At 40.6% G+C, this 25622-nt stretch overlaps 1 protein-coding gene across 1 annotated transcript in view; it reads right to left on the bottom strand.

Moving 5' to 3' along the window:
* The window catches only part of myom3 (myomesin 3), a 57060-nt gene that overhangs the window by 6262 nt on the left and 25176 nt on the right, over nucleotides 1-25622 (bottom strand). Inside the window, exons 11-26 of the mRNA XM_027287247.1 lie at nucleotides 24013-24154; nucleotides 22101-22300; nucleotides 20452-20505; nucleotides 17718-17845; nucleotides 14338-14521; nucleotides 12968-13142; nucleotides 12757-12878; nucleotides 11584-11771; nucleotides 7183-7309; nucleotides 4373-4554; nucleotides 4031-4145; nucleotides 2903-3059; nucleotides 2338-2444; nucleotides 1960-2004; nucleotides 1732-1868; nucleotides 495-687 (exon numbers count right to left, since the gene is read on the bottom strand). Coding sequence (XP_027143048.1) covers nucleotides 495-687; nucleotides 1732-1868; nucleotides 1960-2004; nucleotides 2338-2444; nucleotides 2903-3059; nucleotides 4031-4145; nucleotides 4373-4554; nucleotides 7183-7309; nucleotides 11584-11771; nucleotides 12757-12878; nucleotides 12968-13142; nucleotides 14338-14521; nucleotides 17718-17845; nucleotides 20452-20505; nucleotides 22101-22300; nucleotides 24013-24154 — 2256 coding nt within the window. The remainder of the gene's footprint in view (nucleotides 1-494; nucleotides 688-1731; nucleotides 1869-1959; nucleotides 2005-2337; nucleotides 2445-2902; nucleotides 3060-4030; nucleotides 4146-4372; nucleotides 4555-7182; nucleotides 7310-11583; nucleotides 11772-12756; nucleotides 12879-12967; nucleotides 13143-14337; nucleotides 14522-17717; nucleotides 17846-20451; nucleotides 20506-22100; nucleotides 22301-24012; nucleotides 24155-25622) is intronic.

The raw sequence follows: 25622 nt of genomic DNA, 5'->3' as shown, positions 1-25622 counted from the left end.
CTCCTCTGTGGACACATCAGCGCACGGTTCAATAACTTTGACGGGGGTGCTGAATATTTTTAGCCCGGTGTCATAACATATACCAGCACGTGGGAGGATTGTTCACATTCAGTTTGTGTTTCTTGTTCATTACACTGTAGACTTATTTTAGGTCTTCAAACCCGGCTGGTGAAATCACAGTGTCCCCCCATTGTTTGTTGTTGTTATTGTAGCATTACATTATTTTGTCAATGATAGGGTATGAATGTTTATGAAATTGCTTTTTTTGTTTGTTTTGCTTGCAAATAGCTGGCTGCTTTATGAAAGGGAATGAATCTGAAGGTCATTTTTGGAAAGACGTGAACAAAATATCAAGTGCGAGTATGCAACAGATGCCATAAAAAGAAGATATGTTTATTATGAATATGTCTGAATATATTTTACATATCATGTCAGGGACTAACAATGTTTGCTCTGTCTTTTCTTTGGCATCTAACCAAATCTGACACATGTACCAGATGTGTGCTCCTTCTCCTCCCTCAGCTCACTCGACCTTTCCGCTTCCTCGCACACCTGCTCTTCATCTTTTCTCCACAGCCTCAGCTTCCCGCCTGCCTCCAGGATGTTCATTAAAACACTAACAGCTGTTTTGGATTCATAGTGACTGGTCATAAACACCAAGATAAGCTCTGTAGAGCTACAAGACATCTGTAAGTTTAATAAGATTTAGGAAGACGTTTCTTTGATGTTATATATAAATATAACTTTATATACAAAGGAAGTACGATGTAAACCAGCATGACCAAATTACTGTAATGTACGGCAGTGGTTACAAACCTGGGGGGCAGCACAGGGGGTCACAAAATAAATAAAGGGACAAAGATTCTGCAGAATATTGGCTACTTCTTTCTCATTTTTGCTACTTTCTGTCATGGTTTGGGGTTTTTGGGTTAGTATTTCCCATTTTATGTTGAAAGAGTCTTTCCTAGGGTGTCTTGTGTTTCTTTAGAAAAGTTGTTATCCCGAGATTACGAAATAATTTTCTCGAGATCTTGAGATATCAAGACTTTGTCTTCTTGAGATAACAACATAATTAATTTGTTGTAGTTATAGTAATAGTCTAGAAAATGACACTTTTCTTTGACCTGGATGAGAAATTTTACGAGATCAAGGAAAGATGTGAAGGAGAGTTCATAAGAATTCATTGAGAATGGTTGCTCACCCTCCTGTCTGCTCATATAAAAGACTTTTACGGCCCGTGTCTTCTCCCTTTGATTTGTCAGGTCGTCTACATCTGTTGCCCATGTACCTGTTATTACCTGTTATTTCGCGATATCCTGTCTGACGTGTAAGTCTTCAAAGTTACCTTAGATGGACTCACTTCCACCATCCTCAAACATAATCACAGCTCATTACCCATGACAACACTGAGGCCATAACTTGTGATAGATTGAGTATAATTTCTTTAATTTTAAAAGGTCATTAGACAATAGGTTGGGAATTTTTTTCCTTAGGGTGACATGTTACTGGAGTAACAATGAGTAACTTCTGTAAATCAATAATGCTTCTTCACCCACAGACCAGGACTCCCTGAAAAATAGTTTTTTTGAATCTCAACAGGACCTTTCCTGGTTAAATAAAGGTTTAAATAAAAAAAATAAAAATGATATTTTTGGGAATACCAGATTTTGTGACTTGCTCGTACTTTCCAAGCTGCAGTATCGCTGATGACCTGCGCGGTGGGTTACTTACTGGAGTACTGGAGATTTCTCTGTCGTTAAAGATGAGGCGGAGTTCAGCAGCGTCACTCAGACTCTCCGTCTCAAGCCAAAGACGAACCCCACCTTTCTCAGAAACCTCCACCTGCCAGCCGGACTTCAGAGCTATCACTGCCCAAAAAAAAAAGAAAATGAACACAGATTGTTCTGATACTGCCGAGCAACTTTCTTTATGATACAGGTCAACGTCTTTAGTACATACGTGGATTTCTGACTTGCCAGCTGAGTTCTTTGAGTCGTTCAAGGTCTGCAACGAAGTAAAACAGTAGCCGAAGGTAATTAACTTTGATCAGGACACACATTGTGTAAGACCCAGCACCCTGTAAAAGTACCAGTGAGTAGAACAATGGCTCTATTTTTAAGCTGAAAAGTTGATTTAGAACATATGCTCAGTTGGACGAGTAACCTTGTGGAAGTGAGTTGTGACGGGCATAATTATTTGCCTGAGAGAAAAGCTTGATGACCCTTAAAATTAAAAGTCCTGCTATTCTTGCTGCTGTCGGCTTTTTCAAGTTCAACAGCGTTCTTGTCGGTACGCCCTAAGGTGAAGTTGCGAATCGGACAAGACAAGTTTTCAAACCTTCAGCAGTGAAGTCGTAGCTGGATGACAGGGTCGAGTTGTCGCTCATCTTCACCGTGTAGAGACCCAGATCCTCTTCAGAGGCGTCTTTGAATGTGAGGACTGACCTGATAGACAAAGTCAGACAGATACATCTAGAGAGCGTCTTGTCCACTCTGCAGCACAGGCTTGCTGCTGTAGTTGTTGTTTTCACTGACTTCACAGCACTTTCTGTCCCAATGGTATTGACCCAATGCCTTTAAAGCTGAACTTAAAGCAAGATTGTAAAACTTTTCTCCCTAGCTCACTCTGCTCTCTCTATGCCTGTAAAAAAGCTAATTCAGTTGGTCTGGACTGCATCTGATGTAAAGTTATCTCCGTATTTACATCTTATTATTTAAAAATAAGACAAAACCATGTCATATTCTATCTATTCACAGTCCTCTTAGTATCTAAAGTTGCAGAGAAAACAGCATTTCTTGGTTCACTGCTGAACAAACATCCTGCCTGGGTGTTTTTCTCACTTGTTCCTGGCAGACTGTCAAAGTTAAGACATACATTTCATGTTGCACATGAACAATCGTACCCGTTCTTCTTGGTTTCTGCCTGAGCTCTTCCGGCATCAATGGCCTCTGTGTAGTTTTTGCTCCAGAGGAACTCGCTCGTGTCGTTCATCTTATCAGCCTGGTAACTCAGAAATATGAAACCATCATTGTCCACTCCGATCTCAACGTTTTTGGTGCCTGCGGATGAAAGAGTCGATTAATGTGGCCCATGCTTTTTCCAGTTTAGTCTGCAATGGTGCTGAAGACATGCGAACATGTTTAACATTAGAAGGCGTTAGAGGTTGTGGTCAAAACTTCAACTGTGAGTTGTGCAAGTTTTATAAATGCGTGTCAAGTTTCTGAAACGTTCTGCTGGGTTGTTTTTTTCTAATCAATAAACAGCTAATAAATAAAACTATTTACAGAGCACATGCCTGACAGGGTTCTGACTCTGGGTGTTTTCTGGGCATAAAAAAAGAGAATTTAAAGGCCAGGCTTGCTGTTTCTGACCTTTCTTCCAAGCCAGTGTTTCTCAAACTTTTTACAAGTCACACCACCTTAGAAAATCTCTTCACGTAGCACCATTATGACAGATGTTAAAATACAGCAGTGCATTCATTTCTAATATAAGATAATGTTGAAGAAACAGAGCTAATTTGTTGTTTTTTAATTTAATTTAATAACTCTACCTACTTAGTACCTAGCTGTCACATTCGAGCTCATGTGTCATGTGAACATGAGGCTGATAATTCAGCAAATGCAAAAAACACTTATTTTAAATTACATTCCAGCAAATTCATAGTTTATTTTCAGTTGATAGTATAATACATTTTGAAATGAATTGATCTTTTCTTCCAAGTACAGGGAGGTAGAGTACCACCAGCGGTAAACGTACCTTAAAGAAGCTGTGTCTCCTCGCTCCAGCTTCATATATAAAAATTCATTCATCTCATCTAACTCTCAACAAGAAAGTGAATATTTCCCAAAATGTTTCATTAAAGGCCCTTATCATGTTTATTTTTTATATCCAGGACGATATTAGAGCGTGTAGAGTGTGTAGATGATGTTCTTATTATTATATCTTGTATCTTTGGTCCAGCTCCTCCAACAAGCCTCCGAGGTGATTTTTATATTACAGTATTAATATATCTGGAGTCATGATGGCTGACCTGGTTGGGTCTGAGCCGTGACTGGCTCAGTTGGCAGGGAAGCGCAACCCACTCCAGCCTCATTGACAGCCGACACACGGAGACGGTAGGTCTGACCTGCCTGAAGACCTGACACCTGGAAGTCATGAAGGAACACATGAAATATTTACTGATCATTGTCATAATTTATGATCGATTACTTAAACATTTGGACACACAGAAAGACAAAGGAATGAAATGCTGGAGGACTTTGAGTATCTGCTGGGTGGAATTTGGAGAATAATGAAGTACTGGCACTCGGCTTGGCTCAGATTATGGACAAATCCCAATTGAATTGAAGCTTGCAAACTTTTATACGCTCACCTTGTAATGTGTGTCAGAGACTGGCTTCTCATTCAAAGCAGTCCAGTCGTCTGACTGGTCGCCCTCACTGATTTCCAGGAAATAACCAGTGACAGGGCTGCTTCCTTCATACAATGGAGCCGCCCAGAGCAGCACGAGGGAGCTTTTCCTCACCTCCCTAAGCTCCAGGTCATAAGGACAACCTGCGTGAGAGGAGCAAAGGTCGTGGACATGATGTGTATCAGGGTCAATGTTTTTGTGCAGGGCAGTGTTAACATTTCACACTGAAGTAAACCAGAAAAATAGCTCTGTGTATATTCCCTCAGTGACCATATGAAACCAAATCAGACTCACAGATGAAGTCATAACAAAACAAACCAGAAATATGAGTAAAATCACTACAGTCACCTGCCTTAATCTACCTTCACTGACTTCATACGGGCACGTAGAAGTTCATTTGCTTAATGATTTCCAGTCACTTTTAAATTATTAACGACTTAGAGGAAAGCCCATTTGCCAAGATTAATGAGGTGCGCTTTAAAAGTGGCATTTGCGAGAGAGCCTCTCTCCATTCTCAATATTAATGTCCCAAGAAACTGATATGAGCGGGGCCAGATTTGCCGGGCTGTCTACCGGGCCACCACGTACTGCAGTGACTATAACTACGAGAGTATGTGTGATAGTATGTGTGGCATATTTTCCACTGAGGAAGGTTACGTCAGGGAGGGCATCATGCGTTAAACCAAATATGCGGATTATCAGATCTCAAAGCCACGGTTTACAGCGAGATGGAAACAAATGATCTGCTGAAAGAAGATATTTCCCACTCGGGGGTTTCCACCATCATTTTTCAAAGTCCTACTTATGCCCCTCCACACAAACACACACACACTTTTATTGTTTCAGGTTGATGCTCCACCAACCACCTCACTCTAAAAACAATGAGCATAATGAGCAGCAAAGAGCGGCACGTCTAGAACAAGCGGCAACCTCCATGGCTGCGAATTGAAGCCAAGAACTGTAGTTCCTCAAACAGCCACCTGTAGGCTGGCTGCAGAATAAGTCAGTCTCCATAAGTCCCCATGTTAAAATGTCCAACAGCAGAAATAAACATGTTTACAGCCTGGTACAAAAAACAGTTTTGGTCTCTATAGCTAATTTCCCCGTTCATGACAACTGTACTGAGTCTGAATTACTATTTAACTCACCTGTTCAAATTATATTATTAATATATTATTTATATTTTTAATTTAAAATATTTTATAATGACCAGAATGTTTGTTTGGTGCCGTTACAGATGGCTTGTTTGAGCACCCAGGCTTCATTCAGCCTGCTTCAGGTCCCCCGATGATGGACGTCTTTGCTGATATTTAGATTAGCTGGTAGATGGAAAAGGGCGGCCAGAGTCACAGATTTTGAGCCTTAAAGCGGCTCGTCGGAAACGTACGAGTGACGTCACGCATATGCCATCCATTGTTTATACTGTCAGTGGTTCAGCACTTTATAGAATTACATTGTGGGCAGATGTTGTTAGTGGTGTAAGCCCACTTTTATTTACAGTCTCCTAAAGAGGTGCTGTTGTAAAAATGCAAATAAAACATTATCTATCATTTCTCCACCAAGGAAACTAAACCTGATTTTAAGAATTGTGACAGCCCTAAACCTTGAGACACTGCAAATCAGCACACAGATCCATAGCATACTCTAGAGTTTGCTTAGGTTGAGTTGTCACTTAAATGGTTGCTGTGTGGACCTTCCTCTCTGTTATGTTCCTGAATGAGCCGGACATAGTGGCTTTGTTACTGTATTATTTTGCTAGATTGCTGATTTAAATGTAAGTGTGAGTAAAATAGAGGTTTAAATTGTATAAATTTGCTCATGCGAAGCGGTAATCTGTTTTTTTCGCACACGGTGAGACACTTCAGTGGATTCAGAGTCTTGCTCAAGGACACTAGATACTTTCCACCGACTGGAACAATATTACACGTAATGAATTCCACTAACCACCTCTAACTCGAGGGCGTTAGTATAGCTCTTTTTCAGCGAATGTGTTATGTACTTGACCTCTGACCTCCGCCTCCATTGTGCACTTTTAATGGCTTGATATTCAAAGAGTCTGTTTTTATTCTGGTACTTTATTTTGACCTGATGTATTGTGTCGTGAGATGACCGTGTGCACTCATAATGGCGTCATTTGAAATAAAAATAAAGAGGTAGTGTGTAGTAATGGGACCTTCAGAAGATGGATAGTCTCTACATGCATCTCGCCGCCCTCTCCCTAACCTCTTTGTGATATAAACTAGATAAACTGCAGGTCATGGCAAAGGTTCAAATTCTCAACGCTCTGAAAAAACGAGATAATTCAATGATTAATCTCTAAAGTTTCTTCACTTGGATGTTTGACCTTCGCTGTGCAGAAAGACAGATGAATGCTGTTTTCTCTGCTGAAGAGGAAAGAAAAGAAAGTTTCTGTGTGGAGTTAATCGTGGTCTTCTATACAACTTACACAAAAGTGATGAAACCTTCACATGAAACATGAAACCTTCAGTGCTGAGAAAAGACAGCCGAAAACGTCTTGTGTCCAGTGATTAAACTTTTATAATTAAAAATAATTGCATGTTTAAAATTCTGGATGTTTTTAAGGAGGCAGAAGGTGTCAATGTCACTTTCAAACCAGGAAACTGAACTTTGTGTTATTAGTATTTTTATCATCATAAAACATGCCTGAAGGGGATGTTTACATAATCATACTAGCAGTAAACTGTCTGTCTGTCACATATTCAGGTGTGTTTCAGTAGTTTCTGACACAGTTGAGATGTTTTTCTTCTCACCTGGCTCGGGCATCGTCCATTTCTCACACAGGAAAGCTTCGCTGGCCTCAGAGGGCTTCCCGACGCCAGCCATGTTGGCAGCGTACACTCTGAACTGGTAGAAATGTCCGGCAGACAGGTTGCAAACCTACAGGAGTATATCAGGCAGTTAACTCTACTGAAGCTGGAGACAAACAAAACCACGATTAAGGACGTATACAAGTGTCATACAGAAGTTTGGTCCTGAGTCATGTGTCATATCTAACACCTTGTTTAAGATGTTTTACTTGCACAGTTGTGTCATGTGGAGGCAGTGTCTCTGTCGGTGTTTGATTGCCTCACCACCTGTTCTTCATTCACATCAAACTGCTGCTGCAGTATAAAAGACCAGCTCTTCCTCCCAGATGCCACCAGATCTGTTGCCATCCGTTCTGTAGTACCCCAAGAAGTAACAAGCGCTACAGGAAACTCTTTTGTAACTTTGCTCTCCTGTGATTTTCCATGTGCCCCAGGGAAACCTTATGTGCCATCTGCCATCCTCCTTCCACGTCAGCTCTGTTTTGCTCTGTTTGTTGGGTATGTATGTATCCAAAACTTTTGTAAAGATGTTATAAAATGTTTAATATCAAAGTCTCCTTAAATGCCAAACTCTAAGGACTTTATATGGACAGATCAAATTTATGGACTTCTACAAGCCAGGAGGAGGTATTGCACTGTGTTAGAGGAGTATGGATGCACCATCATCGAAGATGACGATAAGGGAGCCTTCAGTTTGTTTTGGTCTGGATAAATGGACTTGTATCGCAAAGGGCAAGCAGAAAGATTTCGTCTAGGACTGGGAGACCAAAGAAGAATATCATTAAAATGAAAATGTGGGCTTCACCTGTGTCATGATTTATGTTGTAGTTCTCCACTGACTCTCTACTTCTTGCCTTTTTGTTTTTTCTTGCCTGTTTCGATTCTTCTCCACTGCAATCAAAACTATCACACACACCTACACACTCCCGTTTTCCACTGGCCCAGTCACCGTTTAAGCCCAAGATCTCCACACACACTCCCAGATTGTTAGGTCATGTTTCCATGTGCTTACTGGCTTTAGTCTCTGTATCTCATTCTGTTTTCTGCAAACCTGTACTGGAATCTGCCTGACCTGCCTGTTTGACCTTCTGCCTGATTATTGGATCTGTGCCTGCTCTTTTTGGATTTCTTTGCCCGTGCTACTCGCCTGCCTGAACCTGAACCTGTGGTGGAAATTACAGTACATCCAGAACTGTACCGTACGTTCTGTGTGTTGCAGCTCCTTTCTGTCACAACCTGAAAGGAAATTGTAGAAAATACTGTGGAAAAATACTTAATTTTGTTTGTATTCCGTCCTATTTTGGTGCAAGATGAGTGGATGTGTGTATGTAATGATGGTTTTCTGTATTCTGGACTTTTTTTGCAACATTGTTCAGTGCAGCACAAAAACCTCAAAATGACTCAGTTCACACCGACATCCTGGCAGTTTTTAAAGAAAACACAGATCAGTTGGCACATCGTGCAGGAGCAAATGTTCCCTGGTGGTACAGTTATACCCCTCCAGACTCAAGCAGGCATTTACAAGGTATTTGCTCTGCTGTTGCTGCCGCAGCATTTTTTATTATTTTTTTTGCAGAGCCCCGAGACACTTTGGGAAGAGAGGGGATTCAGCTTTATTGATCTTGTTCATCGATCTCCCTATTCACAGCCACTTAGACTTTAAGGCCCTTATCGCCTTCATGAACAGTTGTGAACTTCTCCTGCTGCTCTTGGCTCCCTCCCGGGCAACTAATTGACACAACCAGAGGGAGCTTATTTCACTGTAATAGCAATCGCTATCTAAAAAACAATTTCCCACCACCTACCACCCCCTTCATTATCTATAGATCCTTCTCTAACCACATTTAGTTAGAACGACAACCTTCTTATCAGATCAATATACAGTCCACCTCGAGAAATGCAAAAGGTTGTCTGCCAAAGTAAGCGGGAGGAAGCATAGCTTTCATCCACTAGATGGCAAACAGGCTGCGTTTGATTAATTTGGCAGCTTCATCTTCCAGTGAGCAATCAAGCTTTGTTTGGAGGTGCAGGGTCCATGGCTCTGTTTGGTTTGGCTGTTGGGAGACTGAATCTATGACCTGTACTCCATCAGTACAAACCTATAGCAATCCCAAAACCTCATTTATATTTCGTATGCCTATTTAAGGCTCCTTTATACTTCTCCACTACATTTCAGAGGGAAATATTGTACTGTTTTTACTCCACTACATTAATATGACAGCTTAGATACTAGCTACACTGCAGGTTAAGTTTAAACGCATATAAAATACAATGCATTGTTGAGATTTAATTACTTTTGGCTTACATATGAGCATGTTTCAACAGACAAACTGACTTTAACGGACAGTCAAGACTACAGAGAAGATCATCAGTGGCAGCCCACCCCTCCATTCAGGGTTTATACATGTACAGAGTCAGGAAACATCACTGCAGATCCATCACACCCCGGACACATCCTGTTTAAACTTCTCCAGCTCTAGAAGGCGCTACAGAACACTGTACCACAACCAGTTTTCTCACAGGCTGTGATGAACGCTTAAAACCAGACCCACATTAGCTGTGCAATAACCTGCAATTATAAACTATTCTCACTGTTTACATTTAGTTTTTGACATTTTACTATGTAAATATCACTCGCACATACTCTACTCATGCTGTAAATACTGTAATATCTACTACCTCATGTACATAAAACAACCTGCTGTATAAACTATATTTATTTTAGCCTCCTTGGCACTATCACCAGATCTTGTCTACAAATGTTTATATGTACATATTTTTATAGTTTTTATGTTTACATTTACCTGTCAAGCTCCTTATTTTATTGCTTTAAAAAAAAAAAGCTGTACTGTCTATACCTTCATAGAGAGTAACCAGAGTGTACACATACCTGACCAATAAAAGTGACACTGACTCTGTCGGAGACTTAAAGATGCAAAATTTGGGTTGCAGAACTTTATTTTTGTACTGTTCTAAAGGTTTTGTAACAACCTTTAGAGAGGATTAACCCTGAACAATCTTCACCTTGGCCAACTACATGAGTAAAATGCTGCTTATGCATCGATTCATCAGTATGAATATTTAAAAGGGGCCATTTTTTATGCAGGATTTTACTTGTAATGAAGGATTTTGACAGTATTGTATTGGTGTTTTTTATTAAAGTAAGTCTGTTTTTCCACATTGTATTGGTGTTTTTTATTAAAGTAAGTCTGTTTTTCCACTGAAGCAGCGTCAGCGACGCGTCTGACTCACAGCTAAAGTTGCCGAAGCTTTCATGCCAAAGACATTTAACAACAACAAACGGGGCCCTGGGCACAAAATTGCTGCACAATCAATATTCCAATTACTGGCATCCAGGAAACCGGCGACCTGATTTAAATAACAACATAAAAAAAGCTCCTGTGGGAGGTGGAGATTGCACATTTTGAGGACGTGAGGTTGATGAAATTGCTCATTCACCCCAAAAGGGGGAGCTGCATGTTCTCATCAGAGAGTACCCTCTAGCAAAAGGTGTTCTACAGCCCTCAAGACTTTTAAACTTCACCACATGTACGGCTAATCTTGATAAAGTGGCACGGTCATCTTATTGTAATTAGCTTTGTCTTTGTGTTGTTGTTTTTTCCAGGAGCTAAAAACAACTATTCACACACTGTCTAATTACGGAGCACCTGTAATCTCCCTGAAACAGGTTAAAGATTTAACTTTCCTCCAGGTCTCCATGGACACTGCTTGTTGCTTAGTGACAAAGCCAATGTGGATGAAGGAACTTATTAGCCATTATTGTTGAGGCAACTTCTAAATGTAGAGATAATTTATATTGCTATAATTACATTAAAAGTTAGCGCTTATTGTTAGTAGTGACGAGAAATCTCTTTGTTGTGCTTTCTGCAGAACTTTTTATTGATTCTTTTCTTATAGATGTCTTTAAAATCTCTCGTTCTCATCCTGTGTCAGTGATAAAAAAAGGACAAGTTCACACATGCATTATGTAAAACATCTTTCTGCATTGCTTCATGCATAAGATAGCAGCTCTGTGAGTCTGTACTCAGGAGTTTTGGACCACCAGGACGAGGAGGTTTCCAGGCTGAATGCTGAAGGGGAGCGGAGCCGGTGTTGTGCCAGAACCGGAGCTGGGCAAGCTGGCGATATAACCGTGTTTAGCAGAATATTTTTAGTTTATGGGAATATTATTAGTTTTGCACTAGTTTAATCAATTTGTGTAAAATAAAATTTGACACTAAAAGGACACATCAGCAGATTTATTAGGATTCGTCCTCTGGGCACCATGAATGTTTGTGGCAATCTATCCAACAGTTAACACCTTAATATTGGAGCATTACTGACCTTAAACTGCCTCTCTTTGGCAGGCTTGACATTGACCTCTCTCCATGTTTTCATGCCCTTCTCCCTCTGGTCCAGGTAGTATCCACGCACATGGGCTCCACCATTACGGGCAGGGGCCTTCCAGCCCAGCACCATCTCTGATCCGGTGCACAGCAGCATGGCGATGGCAGAGGGAGCAGAAGGAACATCTGGAAGAAGCAGAAGGAATGATCGAAGAGAGGTGATAGAGGAGGGAAACTCAGCAGGCGCCTATTCCTGCTAAATAGACCGAGAAACGACAATAACTCCCTCGCCGACTACAACTCCTGCCTCGGGTTGCAAATTCATAACTCTAGGTCTATATTAAGGATCCCTAAATGAGACTGAAAGAAATATTCAACTCATATTCTATATTATAAAAACGTATACCTCAGTGAGAATTGGACTCGTGCCATTTATCCTCAGGTAATGGCTGAGTGGCAGAACAGAGAGTACTCTGGCAGTGAATGGCATAAAAAATGAGTCATCATTGTACTGTACTGCAGGCTGCAGAGAGCACATTATCTGAGGCTGAAACACAGGAAGTAAGAACAGGCTCATCTCCACACAGCAGCAACCTCGATATGAGCAAGTATCCATTTTCTGTACAGTCAGTCATTGCCTGATCGCTTCCATATGGTGTGTCATGTAGCTTTTCACCAGCTGTCTAACCAGCAGCCTTGAACAGTGTTGTGGTACAACATTATAAGTTTTCGCCCATGCGTACTAATTTCTTCAGGTTTCTTTAGGGTGAATACTCACAGTATTTAATAACACGTTTTTCAACTTTGAAAAGAAACACAAGGCTTTTCAGAGAGAGCTGAAAGAACAAAAATGAATAACCCTGAATGAAGAACATTCCAGGCGAAATCATTTATTATTTGATCTCACGGGATACGAAAATATGTGTTTTCGCTTTAATCGAACCTGCGCTTACACCGAAAAAAATCCTCTCTGATGCTAAGTACAACATTTATCTATCTGTATTCTTTACTGCTTTAGTGTGAGTGGCTCAGAGAATAACAAATCCTTCTAAAGCCTTTCACAAAGACGCACCGCTTGATATATGCAACATTTAAATACTATATTTTAGTAGCACGTATATGAGGCGCTCAGTTAGTAGAAACATCGGGAGTTGTTTATGTGTTCACTTACGAATGGCTGATTTGACGAGGATGGCTTGAGACTGATCTGAATAGCTGCTGTTTCCTGCTCGGCTCACAGATTTCACTCTGAACACATATTCCCCTTGAGTTTTGAGGCCGTGGACTATGAATCTGAGGAGGAGAGACAAGGTTCAGGCATCTCGAACTCAAGCAGCTGTAGTACCTGCAGAAACATGACAACAGAAAATCTCCCCTATTACCTGGTTTTGGTAAAAGGCTTGTTGTTGACAGTGTTCCAGTCTTGTTTACCCGTCTCATTGTAGTACAGATAGTAGCCCAGGATGTCGTCTTTGTCTTTGGGCTCCTTCCACTGGAGCAGCACAGACGTGTCTGTGTCGCTGATGGCCATGACGGAGTGAGGCGAAGCCGGCACAGCTGAAATTAGAAACAAAACCATCCGGTAAAAGCTTAAATCATCAAATGGAAATGGATTACAAGAATTTATTTCAATTTTAATTCAAGTCTTCCTTTAAATTCTGGAAAAATCTGACTGAGCTTTGAAATCCAGAGAGGCACAGAAATCTGCTGAGCTTTGTAGGAAAGTATTCAAGTAATGTAGTCATGAACCGAACTGTATTTAAAGTTTGAGGCGCCTGCTACTTGACTTGACTGATATTGATTATTAATATAAAAGAGGCCCCTCTGATCAAAGATACACACATCTATTAATATCCATTGTGGTACTTTTTTTCGAGGAGGTGGGGGCAGTATCATCATGAAAAGGCAGCCAATAAGCTGAACATCAGTTCATTTGAAAAGACAGATCACAATACAAAGTACAACAATGTTAATAAACATCACATTAATAAATTAACACTGATAAACATTCTGCTCCGGGTATGGTGAAGTAGATGGTTACAGAAAATGGATGGATGATAAACACTGAGATAAAATACTGGACCGTTCTAAAAATTCCTGTATTTAAAAAAATACCTTGAATATCATCCTGATAAATATTTCATCACAAATCTTCAAGTCAGTATATTTATTATTAAATATTTAACCAAACAGTCAGATATTTCCATTCTGTGTGACTTAATATTTGTGTTGTATTACATTTTAGAGATAAATGTTGCTCTTTTACCACCGTACATTTATCTTTGCTTGTAGCTTCTTTGCTTACATTCAATGACATATGATCACCAAGACTGCGTTAGTTAGGGGACGAATCAGAAATGCCAAATATATGTAATATAAACAATCCACAGATTATGGGAGAGTACAGCCTGTTTTATTGCTTCTTTCACTTGAGTACAGGATCTGAGTACTTCCTCCACTGCTGCTCAGGGAGTTAGACATCAATATTATAGATTGTTACACTGACACACATCAAACATGCCGTAGACCTCTTCATATACGATTGTTCTTTCCACACATTGTGATCCTAAAGCAGCATGTGGCGACCCATGAGACAGATGGCCTTACAGGATGTAAACAAATCCCCAGAAAACTACAGAACGTGTGCACAACTACAGCAGGTACAGAGAAGCAGAGCTCCAAAATCTAATTAACCTTTACATCAGGCAGAGTAATAAATGGGCACGGTGCAGAGCGTAGCACATTTTCTCACCTTGTGGCTTGCCCAAGGAGATCGGTTCACTCGGCTCAGAGGGATCGCTGACACCGTACTTGTTGATGGAGCGCACCCTGAAGCAGTACTGCTTGCCCTTGACCAGGTCAAACACTGGGAATCTGGGAGAGTTCACCACCATGTCCAGACTGGCCAACTCCCAGCTACTGTTCCCTGCCAGGGACTGATCCAAGCACAGCGTTAGAGAACCACAAAGATAATTTCAAAAGCACTATTTATCTCAAGGACATGTTCATTATTCAGTATCCTTCAAATATGCTCAAGTATTCAATCTGCACAAGAGTGAAGGACTGCCAAGACTGCCAAGTACTCTTTAAAAAAAGTCCTATAATTCATTCCAATTTTGCACAGTCACTTACTCTGTAGTTAACCGACGATTCTCTAGTATTGGAGCAAAGCACTTATCGTACAGACAAGGGCAAAAAGGAATAAAGATTGGCAGTTTGGTGTGGTAGGCATGAAACAGGTAGAAATATATTTGTAGATAAAAGAGAGAAAAGACACATCCAAGAAGACAGACGGACATGCAGGTATATTGTGACTCATGTTGACATCTCTATTATTCGTTTCGGCTAATTATGAGGCACTAACCTTCTCTATTTTATCATCTACGTTAACTTTTCCTCTCCTCTGAGTTCCTGTCTTTTCCTTCTGTGACTCTCTGTTTGAGGAGGAAAACCGAACAATAGAGTGAGACACGTCAAAGAGATCAGCGATTTTAAGTGCTTGCTCAAGGGCGAAAGGGATATTTGAATGTTCCCCCTCATTATATAAGCAGAAGTGAAGAAACAGACTTTAGTCATTTCAAATGCCTTTGACAGATTTGACAGTTTTATTACCCTGGTAACTCCAATAAAGTCCAATAAAAATCTATTTCCTGTGGCAGTTTTCTGATTATTGGAGCTGTTGGATGTCGGGGGGTTGATATTGGAGAGCCGAGGCCCTTTATTGTTGTAAAGAACAGGTCACCACGCTTTGATATGCTGGAAACGTTTGTTATCCCTTTCAGCTTCGAATCAAATGGTTCAAAATTTATGGACATTACTTTGAATGTATTATTAAACGTCTGCTGCATAAGTTAAAACCAGAGTTAACCAAACGAAACTCTCCGATTTCAGACGCAGGTGGTTTTAGAAAGTGAAAATCAAGTGCATGGCATGAAAGAGCAACATCAAGGTCTGTTTGATTTTAATGAGACCACAAATTCCTACTTAAACTGACACCACGGTGATTCCTCCTCTTGCTTTGATTTGTGCTGTGGTTAATTTGCCTCACGAACCAGCAACTACCACACAACATGCAGATTGCGTTGCAATTAGGAATGGTGGTTGCTAAGAAACTCATTCTTCAGACCTGGAAATCTACCACTCCACCTTGCTTTGCACATTGGAAATGTTGTCTACTAGACAACTGGAAAAACCCAATACACAGAATAGTTAGAGAGAACATGGGGACAGTGTCATATCACCTCTCAACCACAGAGACTCTGATTTGCCTGGATATTTCACTGCATTAAATCAAACTAAAAAACTTCTAAAGAAATTTTGAGTGTGCCTGACTCTGGCCCCGTCGCCCCCATACATTAGTACTGCCACTGCTCAGTAAATTCAGTATTAATACAACAAGCGTCGTTTTTTTCCTTACTTCCTCCCTTACTTCCTTCCCTCCTTCCTTTTGTTGTTTTTTCCTTCCTTCCTTCCTTTCGTCATTTTTTTCCTTCCTTCCTTCCTTTCGTCATTTTTTTTTTCCTTCCTTCCTTCCTTCCTTCCTTCCTTCCTTCCTTCCTTCCTTTCGTCATTTTTTTCCTTCCTTCCTTCCTTCCTTCCGTCATTTTTTTCCTTCCTTCCTTCCTTTCGTCATTCCTTCCTTTCTTCCTTCCTTCCTTTTGTCATTTTTTTCCTTCCTTCCTCCTGGTGATGACATCACTCACTCTAGGTCTCGAAAATTCTCGCAATACACACCCATTAATTTTTTCGCCGTGGTTTTTGGCAAAACCGTTTTGGTGGCAAAACTCTTAGAAACGTCATAGCACACTGATCCCGGCTGAGCCACACGTTTTGATACCTGTTTTGTGTGTATGCGACAAAAACTCGAGCGAGCCAAAAAGAATGGCGTAAGAATAATAAGCGGAAGAAGCGCGGTGGATAACATATAGTGTGCGCTTTCAGGCACACTCAATAAAAACGGTGGCAGACTCTGCCATATTTTGTAAATAGAGCTCCTTAAATTCCACCTTTAAGTCCAGTGTGTGGCTACTAGTGTTAACAGTTGGTCTCTGGTTAGCTCTGTTTTACTCATCAGGGGAAATATCTGGCTTTTAAGCAGCTAAATGCTCCACTATGTTCACTAGCCAGTCAGTAACTGTGTCTGTGTGTTGCCTGGCAATGGGCAGGTATCGTACTGTGGGTTTCTAAGAGCTGTCTGCTGCTGGAGATGATGCTGATGAGACTGAATCAAAACAGTACACTTACTACAAATCCAAAACAACGAGCTGAAAGATGCAAACACGCTTCATAAAGCTGAGGTGAACTTTATATTTGGAGGGAAATTCAGTCACTTAGTGACCTTTTTTCATTCATTTTTTAAATTATTAAAGCAGCTTAAACTAAACATCATTTACGTTTTACATAAGTCCTTTTAGAATAAATTCTGAGACTAATTTCCCACCTTCAGTCTTTGTTCATTTCAAGTCCAAAACACTGCAGAGAAGTTTTGAAGAGAAACCGTTAGAGCTTTTTGGATAGATGACAAAACATTGTCAACACTTGAGACCACTGAATTCAATCCCCCAGTTCTCCAGAAAAAGCATCATCTCCATTCACTGAGGTGAACATTCACAGCGATTTGACGACGAGAGCCCGAAACCTGTATACGAATGTTTAAAACAGTATATTTGTTGAAAGAACCAGGATCTGAGATATGATGGAAACCTTTTTATCACCATAGCTCAAAGATAGCAGCCAACTTTTAGGTGTCCTTGAATTACCAGCTTTCAAAACAAGCCACGCTGTCCCAAACTTTATCACTTTTAAACAATAATAAAACTTCCAACCCCAAAAATTGGAGTACTTGTGATGGATTACGTATTTGAAAACAAGTCTCTGCTGGATGATTTCTTACTGACATGATCTAAAACTAAAGTCTGGCTCTGAGGAATCAATCTCAAACATACAGTATGTGTTGGAAAATGGTCAGCGCTGCAGTAAAGTGATTTGTAGCTGAAACCTTGGATGTGGTCTTTCAGGAGGAAAGAGGTTGGATTTAGGTGAGGAGCGAGCAGATAAATGTAGTCAACCGAGATCCCCAGAGTTATGGTGATAAGAACATTTGTGTCTCCATGTGTGGGAGTTAAGACTAACCCGCTCCACGTAGAAGGTGAGCGGCTCCCTGCCTCTGGGTTCAGGCTCGGTCCAGCTGAGCACCACGTAGGTGTCGCTCACCTCGCAGGCGTGGACGTCTGTGGGAGGGAAAGGAGCTTTGACGTGACCTGCACAGCAAAGAGAGGAGGAGGAGGAGGTGGGAGGAAGAGGGAAAACAAAGTTAGAACAAGGTCAGGGAGTCCAAAGAGCGCATTGCTTTTTTATTTTCTTTGTGTTCACATCTTTTGATTCGAGAAATGTCCTGTTTTGTCTGGCGAATTTGGGTAAGAATTACCTTGCTGACCTAATATCACCTCGACTCCTAATACAAAGTACACCAGATGCTGTCAAAGGGCTTGACTCAGCACACTTTGAATGACACTCCAAGTGACAAGGACTATTGGAAGTGCTCAGATTTTGTGTGCCTGTCTGTCTCTCAGTAAGTCTCGTCTCACTGTGTGTATCCCCTGAAGAGTTACAGAGCTGCAGCAAGGATCAGAGAGGAACTCCAGACCAAAGAGAGAGTGCAGCGAAATGAGAGATCTGGTAGGAGCAGTAAGCCTGTGTGTGGGTGTGTAGTGCAGTCTGTAAGTAGTGAAACATTTTTCATTGTTGTAGCTCTCTAGTCAAGCACATCGGATTTGAAATGAAACCGTGACTGTGAGGTTAAAAGTGCTGAAGTTTAATTTTTAAAAGCGTGATGCCGGTTCGCATCCATATTGAGAGTGTAGGACTTTTTTTATTTTAGGATAAGACAGCAGGTCCTAACCGTGCAGCTAAAGGAACCAAGGAGATACTTCGGGCCAAAAAGTGAAATTGTTTATTACAGGTCAAGCTAACCTTAATTCAACTGAGAGAAAACAGCTGAAATGAAACACAAAAAGTATTTGCAATGTGCAAGAAGTCAGACAAGAACCTTGGAACAAATAATCCTGGAACATTGTTTGAACCTAAACTTTGTCCACATAATGCTGTATTTTGTATTTTTTTATAATACGTTATATTTAATGGAATAGTTTTAGACATAGTGTAGACATTTCTTGCAGAGAGTTAGATGAGAACGTCGATATCTCATTAAATATGCAGCTCGGAGTTCAGAAGGTGATCTGTCTCTGTTTTGCACAAATAAATGGTAACAACAGTTCCAGCAAATAACTCCCTGTAAAACCGCAATTTCATATTTTTACATTCTTGTTTATGTACTGACTGAACAAGATAAACGATGTGTCGCGTTTTAGCTTTAAAGGTTGAGGTAGTCTTTAACTTCAGATGGAGCCAGGCTGTTTCCCCCACGCTAGAGTTAATAACCTCCGGCCTCCAACTCAATTTTTAACACACTGACACGAGTGAATGAGTCTTCTCATGGGACTTGTTCCTGTTGAATATTGAGCTATTCAGCTATTAGCTGATGTGTATGGTTAAATTTAATTTGGCCTATAACTGTTTACATAAATGGACAAGCATAAATTGAGCTTTTTGGAGAAGAAGCTAACAGGCTTGTCTACTGTATCCCCAGGTCATCATCAGCCTGAATGAAGACAAACTCTGGCCCGACACAGTTTCCATCTGCATACAGTTTAAAGCACCAGTTTAAACCAGGATGGACTAGAAGAGTGTCTTTATCTGCTCAAATGCTTTTGGGCAGAAGTTGGATAAGAAACTTTGTCTCACCCCTTAACAAATCTGTAAAAAGTGCCACAACTGTTCCTACAAAAACTCCTGTAATATCCATCGAGGCAGAGAAAACGCAGGAGCTACTTTTTTGTTGTCGTGGCTGGACACTGCTCAATGTCCGACCACTTGGCCTAGGTAGGCGACGATCTCCCTCGCCAAATCAGACTTTGTGAAATTCCCATATATTTTGCTTAATTGCGGGGCTATTTAATGATCTGTTCTTTTGATGTTTACCTCAAATTAGTGGGAAGTTGGAATGTTAACCTCATAGTTATTGTTTAATTTCAAACATAATGAGTACAGAATTATGTATGAAATGTTTTTATTTAGATTTACAGACCAGTAGTGTATGTGAAGACACTACACTACGATGAGCAAAGGCCAAGTCTACAAGGATCGAATTCAAAGTCATGGTCCCCAGGCAGCTGGAAAAAGTTTGCTCCACTTCAGCTGTAACTTATGTATATCTGAATCCCGTCTAGTGTAATTAAATTCAAATATAGCATTTTTAAATGTGCGTCTGTGGGTGAAGTTATGCGTTTTGTAAAGTCTCACAAGTTTGCTTGAATCGAACTTAGCTGCACACAAACACACACGTGCGTGTCTGTTCTGAACCTCCATCGAAGAAAAGGATAAAGAAAGTATGAATGCAGTGTTTCTGCTACATTTATAATCTGTTTGCCTCCTCCTCTTCTCCCTTTATCTCCCTCCGTCTGTGAGTTACATCGCCAAGGTTATCAGCACTCTTCACAGGCATTCACAGTACCTCGGGCTATTATGTGCATTTACCAGGACACAACCAGGGACTGCTCGTTCTTTTCACTTTTGTAAATGGAACAAATGCTCATTGCCTCAGCCATACAATTACTGCAGCTTGTTGTGCAAAATAATATGAAGATGCATTAAGCCATGAGACCGGGGCTGGCTGCAGGCGAGGAGGCAGCGCCCTGTGTGCCAGTAAAACATAGAGGCTGTTTGAAATCAGGCGTGAAAATATTTAAATGGCATCTTTTTATGGCAAAATTATACACAGTGGAGTTAAAAAATGCGGCATTCTCACCTTCAAGTTCATCTTTTGTAATGGTGATCGTCCATCCTATGTCGACGTTGACCACTAAGATGGGGAGAGGGTGGGGGGACGCAGAGAGGGAGAGGTAGGTTGAATACAGAGGGAATAAAGAAGGAAGTCACAGGGTAATTGAGGTATATGAGAGCTCATGATAACACTACTAGTGTAAATGTTAGAGGAGAGCCAGAGACACAAAGAGGTGAGAGAGAGCGACATGGAAGGATGGAGAGCAGGCTGGAGGCAAGTCAACCTTCTGTCTGTCCTTCATCTGTGTTTAATGATCCACAGCATCTGACCAGAGCCCATCTGTCCTCCCTCGAACACACTCACAGTTTCAAACACAAGCATCTAATCTCTACACATTGTATGTATGTGTAAAGTATTCAACAAAACATCTTCATTCACCTCAGGACACTTCATTGAGAAGGTTCCAACTTTATAAAATAAGATCCACACCCGCACATACATCTGTTTTTACCCTGTGGTGCTATAATCGCAGATGTAACACGGCGATCGAGGCAGATGAGGTGAATTAACAGCAGGACTAATTTGCCAGCACACAACTGAGGCAGGTACAAACAGATTAAAGGCGAGAAAAAAAGCAGAATAAACGAGAAACATAATGAATAAAGATGATTTCACACAGGGCAGCGAATAGTTACTGAATGGTTTGATGAGTATGAAAATGATGTGAATCACATGCAATGAGCTCAACACCTACAGTTAGTTAGTTACTGGCACGCTCTCTACAATGGTCGTCAAAATAGCGAATAACTTCCATAGTCCAAGTCCATAACAAAGGAAATAAATGATACATTCATTACACATTTCAGTTCTGGTCATGTTGAAAGAGTTCTCACTATGGGCAGATTAACAACAAAAATAGATGCAGTAGAACCAGACATATTGTCTTTTTTTAATCAACACAGCTACTACATTACCCAAAATGCAACTCAACCCACAGTTCATTTGCCAGCCTGAAGAGACAAAGACCCTACGGAGTTTGTAAAATGACTTTTTTCTAGTCATCACTTAATTTACAAATGAATGTATCAATAACTATAATTCATAAATATAATATACATTATCCTGAAATGGGCCATTCTGCATGATGAGTACTTTTACTTTTGGCACTTTAAGTATGTTGATGCTCATAATGTTGTACTTTGTGTAGAATTTAGTGGCACCTTTGTGGCGAAGTTGCAGATTGCAACCCAATGAACACTCTCCCACGCCTCACCCTCTCCTTCCAAGCATGTGAGAAAAAACTCTGGTTGGCAAATTCACATTAAATCACATTTCTGCCTATAAATACTCTGATACTAAACACTAAAATTAAAATTAATAACAGGCTGAGATGTACTCAGCACACCTCTGTTATTGACTTCGTTTCACTCTCTGACTGAAAATCCCCACACTCACATACTGACGCACATTCGTGTTACCATGGTTACCCGATGATTATTGCATGAGTTTACAGACAGCATGGGGATTAAATTGTGGTTTTGATGTTGAATTCATGCTCCATCACACACCCTGTGATTGGCCAGCTTGTTTGAAGAGCACCGAACAGGTTGTGCTACTTTTTTTTTTGAGTTTGTCACAAATTTGTGTTTCTTTAACTGTGTGTTTTGTGTTACCTGTGGTCCTGGTGTGTTCTAGGGGGTCTGCAGTCAGGACGGGTTCAGTAGCCTTGGAGGGGCGACTTGCTCCAGCCTGGTTAACAGCACGAACCCTGAACTGGTACAGAGTTCCTTCCTTAAGGCCAAACACCGGGTAGTGGCACATTTTCTGAGTATGAACATTGCAGCGCACCCACTCACCCTGACTGACGTCACATCTAAGAAAGAAGTAAACAAAGAGCCACTTTATGTGCAGTCTGCAGGCTGTAAAATTATAAAAACAATCGTAAAGCATTTCAACTGCACAACAACACATGTAATACGCAGCAGAGACCTATAATTGTGACCAGATACCGTCATGTGAAAATAATGGGCCTCCAAACACAATAGAAAACAGATTTTTATAGAGGAATGCAAGCACAGAATAATACAACATCGATAACTGTTGCCACTTGTAAACAAAATAAAGACAGAAAAGGGTGAGAGCAGTTTTCCATACAGAGGTTGCTAGGGAACTGTGAGGAATCTTACAATTTCTTTTCCTCACCCAACGGCCAATAACACGCAGGAGCTGTATCTTCTACGGTGAAGAAAGAAAGTGAGCAGAGACACAAATATACAAACACACACGTACAGGATGATCCTGATTGATTAGTGCTGGTGATAAGTGCTGCACCTGTTCTCCTGCGGGAGTCTTTGACTCTTCTGTTAACATAGTGTTGAGGGCTGATAATTACCAAGTATACCATCAATCTCATGTGAACTCTGCCAAAAGGATGCAACACCACTGCTGGCCGCCGCCACCGCCATCTTTATCAGCCTCAATCTAATTTCCTCACCAGCAGAGTCGTGGTTCAGCAGTATAGTCTTACTGTATCTCTCTATTGTTGACATGCAATACAGGAAATCTCTGTAAATCAAATCTAAAATTTTTAAATCAATGGCAGTAATGGCAGGACATCGAATCTTTGTGCTGCTATTCCCGGCAATCGAAAACTAAATGCAGTCCAAAAAGTTTTATCAATACTCTCATTTTACTTAATTCACCTCTAAATATTAGTTTCTACTGAAGCACAGATTCTAGATAAGTTAAAAATCCCTGGTCAAGCATCAGGGGAACTTTAAAATATATATATTTTTTACTATTTTCTGACATTTTATACACCAAACAAGTCGGCTAACCAAGAGAAAAATCTGCATATTGATCATCAAATAATCTTCAGTGCTTATTATGATTATAGATGCAGTATAACAGTGTTGTAGTTCTCAAAAACAATCTTGAAAACAGTCTCAAGGCCACTTTTTAACGGCTTGAAATCGACTGCAGTTTTACTCTGTCTCAGCAAAGAGGACTCTGGATTTTAGTTGACTGATCAAGTCCACAACTTCGGGGATGTCACTTAATCGCCTCTGCATTGACAGATTTATTTGTTAGCTGTCTTGGAGTAGGCATTAGCCAAATCTTCTGGAATAAGAAGAGTCCATCTGCATCCGAAAGAACTCACTTTGTAAATTCTTCAAGGCAATGTTTAATGAGGGGAAGAGTTTTCGTGAATATCAGCTGCCTACGTGGGCTTTATGTTATATGCTACTTCATTCAGTCTCGCAGTACCTTGGTCTTCACCATGACTTTGCTTAAAAGATGTTTTATGCTTGGAGAGCTTGTATTAACACTTGAGACATCCCAAGACATTGTGAAGTAGATAAAATGGCATCTGTCTGATACATATTTTCAATTGCCAGACAAGTGAAGAAGAGTAGTCCTTATAATAATAATCAATCTTCATTTCCTGCCATAACAGCTACTCAATGGACTTTGTGGCCTGATTGTTTACTGCAATTTTCGAGCTCAAGGATGAATTGTCAATCTCATTTCTATTTGGTTTCACTTATATTAAAAATGACAGATGTGATTCTGGCCAATCCTCACTTTTCCACATAATAACCCAGCACATGTGAAGCTCCATCAGCACTGGGTGGCTGCCAGGTGAGAAAGACGTAGTCCTTGTTGACGTCAGATACCTGGACGTCCAGTGGAGAAGCGGGGCCTCCCGACACTGCAGCTGATGCATCTGCAGCGTGAAGAGGAAAACGTTAGAGGAGGAGAAAAGAGGAAGAAATCCTTTGGTCAGAAAGAAAGGTGAGAAATTAGACATTAGGTAGGAGGTTGATATGAATCTGAAAAAAAGGAAGAAGTGGCAGAGAGGAAAGTGAAAAACAAACGCTGATGATGTAAGGAAAATGTCATTGTGGAAATATTTAAGATATTCTAGCTCACAGCATCGCCAATTATTGGTGCCACAGAGTGAAAAGTGGTAGCGAGAGCTGCAGGAAGTAATATATTAACATGTTACTCAATATATACTATACAATCACAGCCTGTGGATGTGACGAGACAGAGACGGGAGAAAAATAAATGAGAAAATTATGCTAAGCAGATTGAATTGATCAGATGTGACATGCTCTGAAACCTTTTCTCCAGAGCTAGGAATAGATACTTTTTTTTGTTGTGTTTTTTTTTCAACAAAAGACTCAAGCCAACATCAAACACATCTCTTCATTTCCTGCTTTAAATTTGCAGCCTCTCCTCAACCCCCTCGTTCCTCATCTCTCTCTGATTTGTTTTTGCTCTCCTGTCGACGGCTGAATGAAGAAGAAAACCTACAACGCAGTGAAGTTTGCTGCTTCACTAATTAGTACCTCCAGCTCTGCTAAAGATCAAGCTCCTTAATAAGAGAGAGAGAGACCTGGCTCAAGATTTTAAAGGAGCTTTGCAGGAGGATTCCTTAGTAGCACTTCACACTATAGCTCAGTTACATGGTAATATTGGGGAAACACATTTAAAGACGACAGTTGGGCAAAACTGTTTAATAACGGTGAAGTTATGTTTTGGTAAATCACTTAACAATAAAATGAAAATGATCCTTAATGCATTAATAAACGGATGATTTAAATAATGAATTACATAAATCATGAAAATTCTTGTACAAATTATATATTTCATGCTGTGACCAAAGACAGTATAAAGAATGGATGGCGTAGCTCAAAGGTCAAAAGTCTCCCAGTCTCAGCTAATCTAAAAATCAGCAAGGACGTGGCGCGTTGGTGGAGCTGAGGTAGGCTGAATGATGCCTGGCTCCTCAAACAAACCACAGCACCAACCTGTCAATCAAAGCCTTAAAATTTTTTGAATGGTTGAGCTCTATAAAAATTCACTTTGTAAACATGTTTATTTCTGCTGTGAAGTTGGACATTTTAACATGGGGGCTTATGGAAACTGACTTGTTCTGTGTGGCTGTTCAAGGAACTGCAGTTTTTGGCACTTCTGCATAGGCTTCACTTCACGGCCACGTAGGTTGCTGCTTGTACAGTACAGAACAGTAGGAGCCACTCATGTGTAGTTTATGGTTTAACCACTAAAGGGAGTATTGTTTTCTTTGTATACAGAAATGAGCACCAGGTGTATCGATCAGATTAGACAAGATAGTCCAGGTTAGTAGGTGGAGGGGAAAACACCACACCACCTGCTGAAGTGACTTG

This window comes from Larimichthys crocea, chromosome XIII, assembly GCF_000972845.2.
Source record: "Larimichthys crocea isolate SSNF chromosome XIII, L_crocea_2.0, whole genome shotgun sequence".
In the NCBI taxonomy this organism is placed as follows: Eukaryota; Metazoa; Chordata; class Actinopteri; family Sciaenidae; genus Larimichthys; species Larimichthys crocea.
The sequence above is the reverse complement of the archived record's forward strand: the minus strand, read 5'-3'. Positions and strand labels throughout refer to the sequence as shown.